The 14490-nt window shown below is 40.9% G+C and overlaps 1 protein-coding gene across 7 annotated transcripts in view; it reads right to left on the bottom strand.

The window, feature by feature from the left end:
• BRD1 (bromodomain containing 1) overlaps window positions 1-11173 on the bottom strand; it is a 60711-nt gene extending 49538 nt beyond the window's left edge. For 3 of the 7 annotated variants that reach the window (XM_039343422.1, XM_039343420.1, XM_039343421.1), the window contains exons 1-2: window positions 10741-11173; window positions 717-2094 (exon numbers count right to left, since the gene is read on the bottom strand). In XM_039343422.1, the coding sequence (XP_039199356.1) occupies window positions 717-2080 (1364 nt within the window). In that variant the 5' untranslated portion in view covers window positions 2081-2094; window positions 10741-11173. Of the gene's footprint in view, window positions 1-716; window positions 2095-2906; window positions 2927-10740 lie in introns of those variants that run through there. The other 4 variants (XM_039343417.1, XM_039343419.1, XM_039343418.1 and 1 more) reach the window with 4 other exon arrangements.
• Between the last annotated feature and the right edge of the window lie 3317 nt (window positions 11174-14490).

Below are 14490 nucleotides of genomic sequence, written 5' to 3' on the forward strand. Positions count from 1 at the left end.
TTGTGAAATTCATTACTATCAGATGGGATCACGGTCACTCATTTGGATGATATTAAAACAAGAGAGGATAAAGGCACGAAGAACAGGTCTATCAAGGCTTTCAAGTCTTGAAAAGTCAGTGTTACTTCCAGACTGGAAATAACAGGCCTTCAAATACCAGATGAAAAGAAACAACAACAGGATCAGGTTATGTTCCTACCTCTGGCTTGCATAGCTTCAGATTCAAAGGCAAAAAGATGCTCTGGAGCATGATTGGGCACTCACACAGCAACTCCTTAAAGAGCTGGATTGTTTCCCAGGATCATGTAGCTATTCTTTGCAGCTGCAGCATTATCCAAAGAAAAATCTTTATTTTAATGAGTTACAGACAGATGCTGCATATGCAAATCCACATACTCCAGGGCAACTTTCTGCCTTTGAAATATAAACACTGCATACCCTAATACATATCTAGCAGTCTTTCTCAAATAGTCACCAGGCTTACATAGTCCAAACCAATACAAGGAAAACAAATGAAAACTATTTATGAGTGAAATTTATTGATAAAGTAACATCTAAGAGAATGACCATTTCTAATTTCCCTTTAATTGTTAATGATCTGGAGCCTTGTTCTGAAAAAGCCTATTAAGCATTAATTTTTGCTCATCATTAATAAGTTGGTAACACTAACAACTGTAAAGATTTTTTTTTTTAAAAAAAAAAAAACATTTTCTTACCTCTGGGGAGGAATACATGGAGCCGATACTGCAGGCATAACTGCACACGTTTCAGCTTGTTTTTTCTTTGACTTTTTAGCTTTTTTTCTGACCCTTGATGTAGACCTGGTTTTAACAAAGCCCTCTTTTCTGTAGAGGCCATTTTTCATTTCAGCTTCTCCATAAATATTCAGAGGCCTCCGAACAGATCCTGGTGGTGTGTGTATATCACAATATGCAGTTTTTTTCACTGAGAATGTTGTGCCACCACCAGTTAATTCTTTCACGGGTTCCATTTTCATATACAAACCAGCTTTTTGAGCGCATGTAACATGGAATGCTGTATAACAGTTTGCTCTGTGGCACTGGATACAGGCACCAACACCTTTCTGTTTACAGAGGTAGCATGTTAACTTCCATCGGGCAGGGGGAATGTTTTTGACTCCATCTATTGGCTCAATAAAAACTGTATTGGCAAATCCAACTTCTGGAATCCAAAGAGCACACACAACATGTCCCCACCGATCATCATCAGTCTTTTTAAAGGCACCTCCTTTGTTTGGACACAGTACACAGTCTACAGGCCTTGAACGGGATTGCAGGCATTGCCTGCAAAGCCACTGGCCCTCAGGTATATATGGCACCCCGTAACACTCCTGATGCACAGCTAAATTACACATGTCACAAAAAAGAATCACATTGCTGTTCTGACATTCTCCATCCATGCAAATGCAGCAAACTGCATCTTCATCAATTAAAGACTGATGTTCACCCTGTTTTTGAGTCTCACAGTAAGACTCTTTTTCAAAACGGTCCATAAGAAATTCAAACATATTTTGTGATACAACTGAGACTCCATCACTCTTTCGCTTCTCATTGATTATTTCTAACCATGCGTAATCTTCTTCATCCATATCATATTCCACTTCATTATCTAGTTCTTCTGAGGACTTTTCAATAAATTTATAATAAGATGGAGGTCTACGAGGTGCAGAAGGTGGGCTATATTCAACAACATGCACTTTTGGTTCTGGAAGAGTACTTGTAGTGGGTGGAATGCCATGTGTGTTTGGAAGAGTTTCACTTTTCTTTTTAACTTTATTGTTTCTGTGCCTCTTTGCTCTCAGAGAGACCAGTGGCCTCTCACTATTTTCTTTATTGCTGTTGCATTCACTTAATTCTTGGGCTGTAAGATCATCTTCCAATATAATCTCTAAGGGTTCAAAGATACTGATTCGGTGTAATCGACCTTCAATTTCTATTTCTACCATCCTTTGCGCTTGAGCATAGGTTAAAGTTTCTCTAGTAGGGGACCGTTTAATACTGCATGGAGAAGAAGAGTGCCGTGTTGAAGATACTCGATGACATCTTCCTTTCCTCCTCATTTGGTAATGATTACCTACAATTTAAAAGAGTGATTGTTAAAGCAGTAAACTTGAACTATACTATGAAAACAGGAACATTTACTTTTTTTCTCTTGAAGGGTAAGGCTAGTACCTGCATTTTTGAAAAATACTTATGCATTAGAAAACAAAACACATCACTTAAAATGAATTCCACATCTTTTACAATTACAGTAATCAATTTACAAGTAATCAATATTAGTATCTACCTTTATCCTAACATTTGAAACATAGTCTTACAGGAACAATTTTGAGACAAAATGAAATAATAGAAAAGACTGCTTTAATTGAAAAAATGGTCTAAAAATACAAGTCCATTCATATTGTAATTATCTTAAAATTATTAAGCAACTTATTCTGAAATCGTTACTTTTAAAAACTCATTTATAGACATTCACAAATTAGTTTTGTCTTTCATATCGTAGAATTATAGGGCTAGGAGAGATCTTGGGGGTCTTCTAGTATCTAGTTCAATCCACTGTCCAAAGCAGAAGTCCTTATACCATCCTGGACAAATAATTGTCCAATCTTCTCTTGAAAACCTCTAGCAATGGAGCACCCACAACTCAGGAGGCAAACTGTTCCACTGATTGTTTTCACTGACAGGAAATTCCTTAGTTCAACACTGAATTTCCCTCTGAGGAGGTTCTTGCCTTCCTCGGGTGCTATGGAGAACAAATCATCCCTCTCTTTCCTTTGACAGCCCTTCAAGTATTGGTAGATGGGTAAGCCTTTTTTTTTTTTTTAAAATAGGCAAGGCATACCTAGTTCCCTTAGCTGTTTATTGTACAATTTAGCCTCCAGATACCTTATCATCTTTGTTGCTCTGCTCTAGGAGTCTCCACATCTGTTTTTGTATCATGGGGACCAGAACCAGATGTAGTATTCCAAGTGTGGCCTCATTAGTGCAGGAAAGGTAGTCCTCGACTTTAGTGACTGTTTGAAATTACAATGGCATTGAAAAAAGTGACTTATGACTATTTTTCACACTTACAATCATTGCAGCATCTCTTGGTCACGTGATCAAAATGTGAATACTTGGCAACTGGCATGTCTTTATGGCAGTCCTAGAGTCATGTGATCTTCTTTTGAGACTTCTCACAAACAAATCAATGAGAAAGCCAGATTCACTGAACAAGGGCGTTACTAACTGAATAACTGCAGTGATTCACTTAACAACTGTGGCAAGAAAGGTCGTAAAAATGGGGCAATGTTCACTTAACGTCTTGCTTAGCAACTGAAGTTTTGGGCTCAATTGTGGTCGTACATCAAGGTCTACCCATAAAACCAGAAACTTTTCTTTTGGGTTTAATGGAAAAAGATTTGGGGAAAAAATTGGAATTTTGGTGATATATACGTTGACAGCAGCAATATTACTTTATGCACAAAAATGGAAGGACGCTTGAATCTCCACAAAGGACGAATGGTTGCAGAAGTTGATGGTGTTAGCAGAGGTGGCTAAACTGACAGCTTTGATTAAAGACAAAAATACAACTGCTTTTGTTTCTACTTGGAAGCCACTTCTGGACTTTGTGCTTGAGGTAGAAAAAAAATGAAACTTTGATTTTGGATATACTGATTAATAGGTTTGTTGTTATAGAAGTGGCTAGTTTATACTATTATTTAAAAGTTAAACATCGAGGTTTCATGTTATTATCTTATCCTACTGCACCAAAGGGAGTTGGAAGTCAACACCTTTTCTTTCTTTTTCTCCTTTTTCCTATACTTTTCTCTTCCCTTTTCTTTCCTACTATTTTCTTTTGCATTTTTGTATCTTATAGTATTAATACATATATAAACTAAATTTATTCAAAACAAAAAGAAAAAATAAAAAAAAAACCAAGAAAATAGTAAGTCAATGACTACCTGTATGGAGCGGTACTATCATTTGCCATGATTTTGGTACCCTCTTTTGATGTTGCCTAGGACTGCATTGATTTTTTGGCAACTGTAGCACAATGCTAATTCATACTTAACAATGATTCACTAGCTAACCTAGATGATACTCACAGTTATTATGTTGAGCCAAATACTACCTATTCTGTACCTGCGTATTTGGTTTTTCTTACATAAGTGGAGGACCTTACTTTTCTCACCATTAAACTGCATTTTGTTAGACAGGGCCCAATGCTCAAGTCTGTCAAGATCCTTTTGAATCTTTAGTCTATCTTCCAAAGTTTTAGCGATTCCCTCTCCCTCCTGCAGCTTAGTGTCATCTGCAAATCTGATGAGTGAATTGGTTGAAGTTATATTTCTACATATATTTATCTAGAATTAAATTCCAACATTGTATCTGTTGTGTATATCAGAGGCCCCCAACCTTTTGGGCACCAGGGATCTGTTGTGTATATCAGAGGCCCCCAACCTTTTGGGCACCAGGGATCGGTTCCATGGAGAGAGGTTTTTCTGCAGATCGGAGGGGGCATAGTTTCATGTGCTGCCTGCATCCCGCAGATAGAATAGGGATCTTAGAGGTTTTCTAGTCCAGCCCTCTGCTCAAGTAGGAGAATAGAGCTTCGTTTATTTGCACAGACCGGTTTCTGGCATGCCGCGGACCGGTACCAATCCACAGACCGAGGGTTGGGGACCCCTAGTGTATATGTATAAATATATCAAATGGTATGAAATTTTTGGTTTGCTCTTAAATGAAGTCAAAACAAAGACAGTCCTCACATAATTATCTCAAGGGGGGGACTTTTAACACACATACACTTTTGCATTATTTCTTCAATTCCAATAATTATCCTCCTCCTGACACTCAGGTGATGCCACAGGATATATGTTATAGATTTTTCAAGCTCTCACCTTCAACAGGGTAAAAATGTCAGCCTTTTTAATGCAGAGTCATTTGCTGAGATGGGCAGCTATAGAAATCAAATAAATAAATAAATATTCTAGGTTCAAAACAAAATATTTCTTGCTTATTCCAAGTTCAGGACAAAAGATCCTGTGTATGTATACATATACATGTATGATTTTGTTCCAGTTGTCTCAATAAATCAAACCACGGTATGATTAGTTCATTTCATTTACATTCTTTAAAATCAAAGCGACTTAGAATTATAATTTTTGCTGCATTGTCTGATGCCAGCTGAAGAGATGGATGAAAATGAAGGAGTCAAATAAGCACACGTGGCTTGATTTTTGATGATGTAGTATTATGAAACAAAAATGAAGGAGTTAAATAAGCACACGTGGCTTGATTTTTGATTATGTAGTATTATGAAACATCTACATTCCTTTGTTACTATTTTTTTATATTTCTAATCATGTGTTAGCTGTCCAATATTGCTACTTGTGAGTTGGACAACCACATTATTTAAATAAGCACATACATTTTAAAACATGGATAACATTTTGAATATTAAAAAAGACTTGTGAATGCTGAATGGATGTATTAAATATCAGTTTATATTTACTAAGTAAATAAGAATTCATGGTTTCAATGTAATCTTATTGTTCCTGTGTTCAATGGGGACTAGGTTTTCCTTTTCTGTCAAATTCTCAAATGCAAAAATGTATATTGTATAACATGAAAAGCAGATAGTGAAATGCCATTAAACTTATAGATGTTAAATGCAACATTTATATTATTTCATTTGCTGATGTCTACAGATGTATATTTTTATACTATGTTGTTTGTGAGTTATTTGAAGAAAAGCCATTGCTGTGGTTACTTCTTTGACTCAGTTCTATGTTGTGAGGGCATATCAGAGAACAAGAAACTAGCTTTAATTATTGGTCCTATTAGTGGAGAAATTTATTTTTAGCAATTCATCAAGTTGACCAATTTCTGATTAATAAAGTGCATGAAGAATAAATTGTTGACTTCTGTGTTGATGCTAGTATAAGAAAAAAATTGGGGCAGGGAATTCACATGTATCTAGTTCCTACTAGTTTTTACAACTGAATAATAGGAAGATTCACTTTTGAATGTATTCCCAATTTTGTACACTCTTGAGGAACAGTTTAAATAAGCCCCACGGACTATAGCATGAGACCTTAGGGACAGCTGTTGAATGTTAAAATCCTTGTAATATAGTTCAAAAGAATTAGATGTTTTCCCCATACTGTATTGCTGATTAAATTAATGGTAGTTAATGTATATTTGGATGGTTGATGTTATAGTAAAGGAATTCTGCTTAAAAACAATCAACCGTTTAATGTAGCTTTCAGACAAGTTGTGAAAGGATGAGATTCAACAGACTATTATTCCTATGATGAATTGCTGAGGTAAGTTGTAAATTTATCTAAACAAGTAAATTTGTCATTCACTATACTTTCTAAAAAAATCTTTTTTATGTTTACAAATATTACAAACCAAACATTTACTGTTTAATTTAAATGTATTACCTCCAATAAATAATTTTGAAAATCCAGAATTTATAATTACCCAGGGCAGGAAATCCCTTGTAAATTTATCAGATTCCACTGGTACTTCATCATTCTAAGTGTTATACCTGGAATAAAATATATCCTCCTCAGAAACAATTAAGAAAAAATATCCAGGATAGTAGTTGACCAAAAAGTAACTTCCAGTAATGATGTAGATCCCCTATTTCTTTCCAGATCATGTTATGTTGTTGAATTACTGCAGTCAGCATTTAATTTTCGGTCTTGCCTGCCCATTCATGGCAGCAGCAGTTCTTCAAAGAACTTTAGGAACCAATTGTCCATGGAAAACTTTCATTCCCAAAAATACAATGGGAGGAAATTATCTTTGTTGCAATCGATTTCTTATATACACAGAGAGAGGATTTATTAAAAAAAAAATCTGGCAACCTTTTCATGAAGACTAGAACCAAAAACGGCAAGAAAAATGGACCAAAATCACATATTGCCTCATTGCTACTGGTGGGTATTGGTGTAGATATTTTTTTTGGGTGGGGGGGGGGAGAAAAGATGCTAAATGTAATCTAAATGTAATCCAATGAGTCAATCAGAGGTCATTTTTTCTGATTTCTTCTGGGAAGTTTCACTGATGCAGTTGATTTTATTTTAGCAAAAGTGCAAGATAGGACAAATGATAATCCTTATGTACCACACATATATTATGTATTCTATTGGAAAAAGTTGTAAAGTGAAATACATTAGTCTTGAAGTACACATTTAAAACATGTAGAAAAATAATTCACGTTTTGACCTTTCTGATCAAGAATATCCAGATGAAGACTCTACATGAAAACATTTATCTGCTATTACCAGTTAATTCCCCTCTCAATCTTTAGCATATGGATATAAACAGTAATACTTAAGAACACCAAAGAAAACAGGACATTTGTCTAGAGCTTCCTTACACCAATAAGTCAAGGAACATGAGCAAAAAGAATCAAATAAGCTGGTGAAGAGTAGGGCACAAAGCTGAATAATATATTCTCATATATAAAGATTCTGTACCCATTCAGCAAAGAACCGTATCTTCTGATTACAAATAAGCAAAAACAAACTGTTAGGACAGCGGTTCTCAACCTTTGTGTGACGGCAACCCCCGTCACACGGACGCGGCGCGCATGCGCGGCGCCGCCCCGAGGGGGAAATGGCGGATCGCGTTGTTTGGCGACCCCCGTAAAATGGTCGTTCGACCCCAAATGGGGTCGCGACCCATAGGTTGAGAACCGCTGTGTTAGGAGGAAAATATATTTAATTATCTTCAATTATCTTCTTTTCCAAATGAATCTCCAATACACTCTATAAAATACATTTAAATCTTTATTCAAACATTTTGTTAACATAAATTTAACAGCTGTTGATAAGTTAATCCTTTCAAATGACCAGCTTTCTGAAACTTGGCAACTTGAAGATGTGTCTTCAACTTCAAACTCTCAGAATTCCACACATCTTTAAGTTGTGAAAGTTGAGAAATACTGCAGTGGTGTCTTTCAGAAGGAGACTAGATAGTCACCTACTGGAGATGAATCCTGCAATATGCAGGGATTGGACTAGATTTCCTTCTAAATTTCATCTAACTCTCTAAAGTGTATGCTTCTTCCTGTAAAAATTTATATCACATGCAAACTATGTCTTAAGTCGCAGTACCAGTTTTTCTGAATGACATTAACTTGTGCTCATAATTTACTCAGATTAGGAGCTCAATTTCTACTTTTTCAAATTCATGACAAAGCTTTACTAAAAAATATAGAATCCTAAACATTGTTAATCATATAACTTGTTTTTAAAAATAATTTATTTTTGAAAGCATTCCCGTCATAGGTAATGCATACCAATTACTGTAGAATTGCTAAGCAATCAAGAATTGCTAAAGCTGCTATAGACTAAAAATGTCTTTTTAAACAGTATATATTTTAAGAAAAATATTAAAATAGTGGTAAGAAATATAAGCATGTGCAGAGTTCCATAGAATTAACATTGTTAAGCATAAAAGTTTATTATTACAAACCTTGCATCAAAATAAATATTTACAAAACCCCAATATTGTTAGGCTTACTTAAAAAGTTTTTTTTAAAAAATAGCACTTTATAGCCAAGTTTAGTTTCTAACCAAAAACAGTAATCTTTTACTATGAATAAGTATATATAACTATAAAAGTATCCGTTACAAGCAGCAATTTCGAATATAACTTGTTAGATTTCAACAGGTTTCACTCTCAAATATAAAGCGCACTACAGTTCATCCAAACATTCCTACAGCATTATTATCATTGTACAGCCAAAAAGACAAGATATCCCAGAGATCTAAGCATGCAAACATACCCTGAGCCATAATATAGGTACCTACTCAACTTATAACCATTTGTTTAGTGAGTGTTTGAAGTTACAACAGCACTGAAAAAGGTGACTTGTGACCGTTTTTCACACTTACTATCACTGTAGCTTCCCCAAGTGACTAAAATTCAGAAACTTGGCAACTGCCTCATATTTATGACAGTTATAGTATCCAGGAGTCATGTGATCACCTTTTGCAACCTTCTGACAAGCAAAGTCAATGTGAAAGCCAGATTCACTTAATAACAGTTACTAACTTAACTGCAGTGATTCACTTAACAACTCTGGCAAAAAGGTTATAAAATGGGGTAAAACTCAACAAATGTCTCAGTTAGCAACAGAAATTTTGGGCTCAATTGGGGTCATAAGTCAAGGTCTACTTGTACAACATAAGCTATCTACATCAACTTCAGAGAATGCTTAAATCACACATGCTATCCTAATTATTTCAGACCATAGATATGATTGAATTTCTCAACATAATAATCAAGCTGCAGCAATAAACAGTCAACACTTCTTGCAGCTGAAGTTATTATTTATTTATATCTTGCGTTTGTTATTTTTACAAATAACCCAAGGCAATGAACTTATCCAACACACCTTCCTCTTCCTATTTTCTCTGTGGAATGATTTGGGCTGACAAATTGACCGATCCAAAGTTACAAAGCTGGATTTCATGGCCAAAGTGGAACTTGAATTTTGGTCTCCCACTTTCTATCCCTGGTTCCTTAACCAAGAGGTTCCCAAACCTTTGGGCACCAGGGACCTATACCACGGAGAAAGGCTTTTCCATGGATGAGAGGGGGTGTGGTTTTACGTACTGCCTTCATCCTGCAGATGTGGCTTTGCTTGTTTATGCGGCCCTGTAGCTGGCATGCTGCGGACTGGTGCTGGTCCACGGACTGGGAATTGGGGACCCCTGCCTTAACCACTAAACCAAAATGACTATCACATTAAATATTCTAGACAACACTAATAAGCAAACTTTACTATTTGCTGAATTTATGGTTTCTCTAAAAGCATAACAAGAACACTTTTTTCGGTTCATTTAAAAGAAACGTTCAGATAATAATAATTTATTAAATTTGTATGCCAACCAACTCTTAACGACTCTGAGCAGAAGAGAACCCTATCTATAAATGCTAATCTTAAGAACTCCAGCAATCTAATCCTCATGTTTACATTCAAATCTATACCCGTGTGGTCGTCAGAACCCACTGGAGCAAAGTAACCAAGTCAATGGAAGGGCAAACTGTATTTCATCCAAAAAGTGAAAGTGATCTTCACAGAAATTAATCCTCACCCCTGACGTCATCAAGCCTAACCCTTTCAAGGAAGACAATTGATATGAAAGCCTGAAATGAGATCCAGAGAGAAGTTCCCACCCGCTCCCGCACCGCCTCCCAGCTACTGAATCCCTTGCACAGGAAAAAAAAAAAAAACAAAACATTAAGCTACAATGCCTTCCTAGCTTAGAATGGTTCGTCCCGCACGAGTCATCCCCCTGCCCCAAACATTGGTTTCTCCCCGCCCTGTCCGCGCCCATCGTGACATAAACACACACGCTGAATGGCTCCGGAGCACGCCTCTTTTCCCCTCCCACACCCCGCCTCCGCGCCAATAGTTCCTGCCCAGATCCACTGCGCTCCCCTCCCCCACGTTCCCCCGCACTCCCCGAATGGTTCCTTCCGCACCAGGCCCAGCAACTCTTTCTCCAGTCTTCTCCACCGCGAGCGGCCCCCCGGCGCGCCCTTTCCTTCCTTCGCCGCTTCCCCACCCCTGTCGGGACAATACTCGGGCCGCAAACATGGCGCCCGCCCAATGCCATCCTGCCCTCGCACTCTCGCCCCAGCGGAGCCCACTTAGAGGCTGTGCCAGAGCCGGCCAGCTTTTCCCCCGCCCGAGATCTTCAGCGCTCACCTGAGGGAGCCGCAAGGACGCGGCTGACAGGCCCTCCTTTTTACGCGAGACGCCGAGCTGGGTCTGAACGAATGGCGGCGGAAGCGCTCCTCCGTTTTTTTAGCGCCCGGCGGAACGGAGACCGAGGCGGCAGCGGATAGTCCGCGCCGTCGCGGCCGCCCGTGGGCTCCCGGTTGTGGCGGCGGAGGGGTTGGTGGTGGCTGGATCCGGCTGCAGCGACGCATTCGGGGCGGGAGGCGGAGCGCGTCGCCAAGGGCCGCAGTCCGGCTGCGGGTTGGGTGCGGAGGCGCCCGTGGTCGACAATCCTCCCCTCCTCCTCCCCCCCTCGGCACAAACAATGCGGCGGCTTCACCACAGCGCTCGCGCCGGCGGGGGAGGGGAGGGAGGGAGCGCGCTGGGGGGGAGGAGGAACAGGACGTGAGGGCGCCAGGCACCTCCCAGCCCCGCGGACGACGCCGACGCAAACGACAAGCCGAGACGCCGCGCGTTTTGTGGGCGGAGCCAATGGGTCGCTTTCCTTCCTCCCCCCCCCGCGTGAAGTTCGTCACCCCTCTATCAGCCAATCAACTTGGGAAAGTTTTAAGGTTTCCCCTCCCCCAAACATCTCTTGGCGAACGTAAACTGTGCGTCTAGATCGGGGAACCGGAGTTCTCGCGGCTTAGGTTGGTTTGCTGTTTGCCGCCTCACTAATAAAACTTGCCGGCTGAAAAGCAAAACGACAGTTGGAAGCCAGCGCTCTCGGTGTGGTTGACTGCCATTTTGGTTCACTCTTATGAATCCCCCATCATCATTAAAGGATGATGGCTCGGGATTAATTCTGGTTTGCTGGCAAGAGACGCGGATTGTAATATGTGAGCAGGGACTCCCGCATTTCTCTTGCCAGAAGCCATTCTCTTTGCTTCTCCCTATGGTAGAGTCTCTGCAGGACGTCGGGGTCTTATGTTAATAAAATTCGTGTGTTTAAGTTCCAGCTAGTATTGGGTGGCTGCTAGTCATTTTTTTCAATTAGCCTACCCCGCAGGGTTGTGGGGGTAGAGAGTAAAGGAGATGATCTTGACAGAAACGTGCAAGAACATTCACTTTAGTAAAATGGGATAAAACATTGTTTTGATTGTGGGAAGGAAGAATAACAGTGTTGCTCAAGCAAAAACTTCCGTGTCTAGGTTAAATTTTAAATGGCCAAAATGAAGCCACCTTTCTGGATTTGTTGTTGGGCAAAAATAAGTCATTATCGGTACATGTTTCTGAAGCTGACATATCAACAAATGGGTCAGGCTCTGCATTTCCCCACATTTACACAACTTACCAGCTTAAGAGCATCTACTTGAGCATATTGGTTTTACACTCCAACTCTCAACCTATTCAGGGTTCTCCAAGTAGTATAAGGGAGTGGGATATTTCAGCTAGGTCCTCCTTAATGTTACTCCTTGCTTGACAGTCTCCTTCCTCCGTCTTTTAATTCGATGCTGTTCTTCTGTTTCCTCAAGAATATTTGTCCTTGCCATAAAGCTGTTCCCAGATCTGAGTTGGCTGGTTTAGGGCATATGTCCATTCAGAGGATGTTGAGGGTCACTCTTGCTTAGTTCATTTGGCATCTGCTGCAAACTCTTTCCTGATCTTAGATGGGACAATGCCAGCGAAAGGATATATTTTCTCAATTGGTATAGGTTTGAGACATCCTGTCACTAAGCGTACTACTTCTTTGATGGTGATTCATCTTGTTTCACATGTGCAGATGTACCTCACATCGGAGCAGCATACTCTGTTGCAGAGATGCTCAAGGCCAAAGCTAATATGCACAGTGTAGATCGGGTGTCAAACTCAATTTCATTGAGGACCATATCAGCATTGCGGTTGCCCTTGGGGGTGGCAGGTGGGTGTGGCCAGGGTGGGTGCGGCCTACTGGGTGGACGTGGATGGAGTGGGTGTGACCAACTGGGTGGGCATGGCCAGCTCTACATCATTCGCATCAAGGGGGCCTGTGGGGGCCTGGGCAGGAGTGGGACAGATCTGAGGGTCTCTGGCAGAAGGGGGTGGGACCGGGGCAAGCGCCAAGGCATGGTCCATTTCTTCATTCCTCACAAAGCAGTGGTTCTCAACGTTTGTGTGATGGCGACCCCCGTCACACAAACGTTATGCGCATGCGCGGCGGTGCACGCATGGGGGCGCCCCCCATATGCAGCGTGCATGCACGGCACCCCATGTGTGGAGTGCATGCGCGGGGCCATGCGTGGTGTGCATGCATGCCCCCATGCGCGGCGCGCATGCGCGGCTGCGCCCCCTAAGGGGAGAAAATGGCGGATCGCCGCCTTTGGCGACCCCCGAAAAATGGTCGATCGACCCCAAATGGGGTCGCGACCCATAGGTTGAGAACCGCTGTCACAAAGGGTGACACCTCCCCACCATGCACCCAGGGTCTGGTTCCTCGCTGTTTCTAGATGGCCTTGTGGAGCTAAGACTGAATGCGTTTCAGCATAGATGGCCACCACAAAATTATACATTGGCTCCCGGCCGGCCTGGGCCAGGGCCAAGGCAGCGGGGGCAGTTCCCTCACTGTTTCCAGGATGGCTTCGTGGGCCACATGAAACCACTTCACGGGCCGCATCCGACCTCGGGCCTTGTGTTTGACATGTCTGGTGTAGATGGTTGAGTTCCCATGTGTAGTTTTATCAATTTCCTGATATTGTTCCTTGAGCTGACTTTAGCCTTGGTGTTCAGCAATGCTGTTTAAAAGACAGTGTCATGCCGAGATACTTTGGTGTTTGATAGTGCTGTAGTCAGTCCCCTTGCATCTCAGTTTCAGAGGTAAACAGATAAGACATCCCCCCCCAAAATAAGACCTGATCTTATATATTTTTTGCCTCCAAAAGAGGCACCAGGTCTTAGTTTGGGGGGAATGTCTTATCTGTTTACCTTAGGACTGCCACAGCCAGGCCTCCCACACCCCGACACCTGTCGCACTGCTGCCTGAGTTCTGTGGCTGCTTGCGGTTGCATGCCACTTAGCACATTGTGCCAATTGCGAGCTGGCACAATTGGTGCGACGAGCCTTGCAGCCTGCCAATGTACCACATGGCCTCCTGCAAACAGTAGCAGCAGCGGCGCAACGAACCTTGTGGCCTCCAGTTGCAAGCAGCCGCAGCGGTGCGATCAGCATGATGAGCCTCATGGCCTCCTGCTGCGATCGATGCGGTACATGGTGTGCAGCTGCAGAACTCAAACAGCAGCATGACAGGTGTCAGGATATGGGAGGCCTGTATGCAGTGGTCCTAAGGTAAGTGTGCGTGGGATGCATGGGGCAGCTCCACCCACCCCCTACTCTAGCTTGATTTTTACGCATAAACCTCACCCCAAAACTAGGGCTTATTTTGGGGGTACAGCTTATATTGGGTGCATGGGTAAAAATCAATAAGACATAGGTCTTATTTTCAGGGAAACACAGTACTTGGATCTTGTTTGGGTTGGGCTTTAAATTGTTGATGGTGTAATATTGTCCTAATTCTTCAATAAGAATTAGGATAATTAGTATAAGAAATCTATCATAGGTTACCCTGCTACCTCATCAAAAGTTGATCCTCATGAAATCACTGTTATATCATCCACACAGATGAATAGATGTGTGTTGTTGGAGACTGGTTGTTCGTTTGTATATTATGTTATACAATCTTTTAGTACAGTAGTTTCCTGTGATATAATTAAATTATTTAAATGAAACAGCAATTAAATGAATTAGTTTTTTAAAGCTAATTCT

The sequence above is a fragment of the Crotalus tigris genome, unplaced genomic scaffold, assembly GCF_016545835.1.
Source record: "Crotalus tigris isolate CLP2741 ecotype Arizona unplaced genomic scaffold, ASM1654583v1 scf7180000017850.1813134, whole genome shotgun sequence".
NCBI lineage: Eukaryota > Metazoa > Chordata > Lepidosauria > Squamata > Viperidae > Crotalus > Crotalus tigris.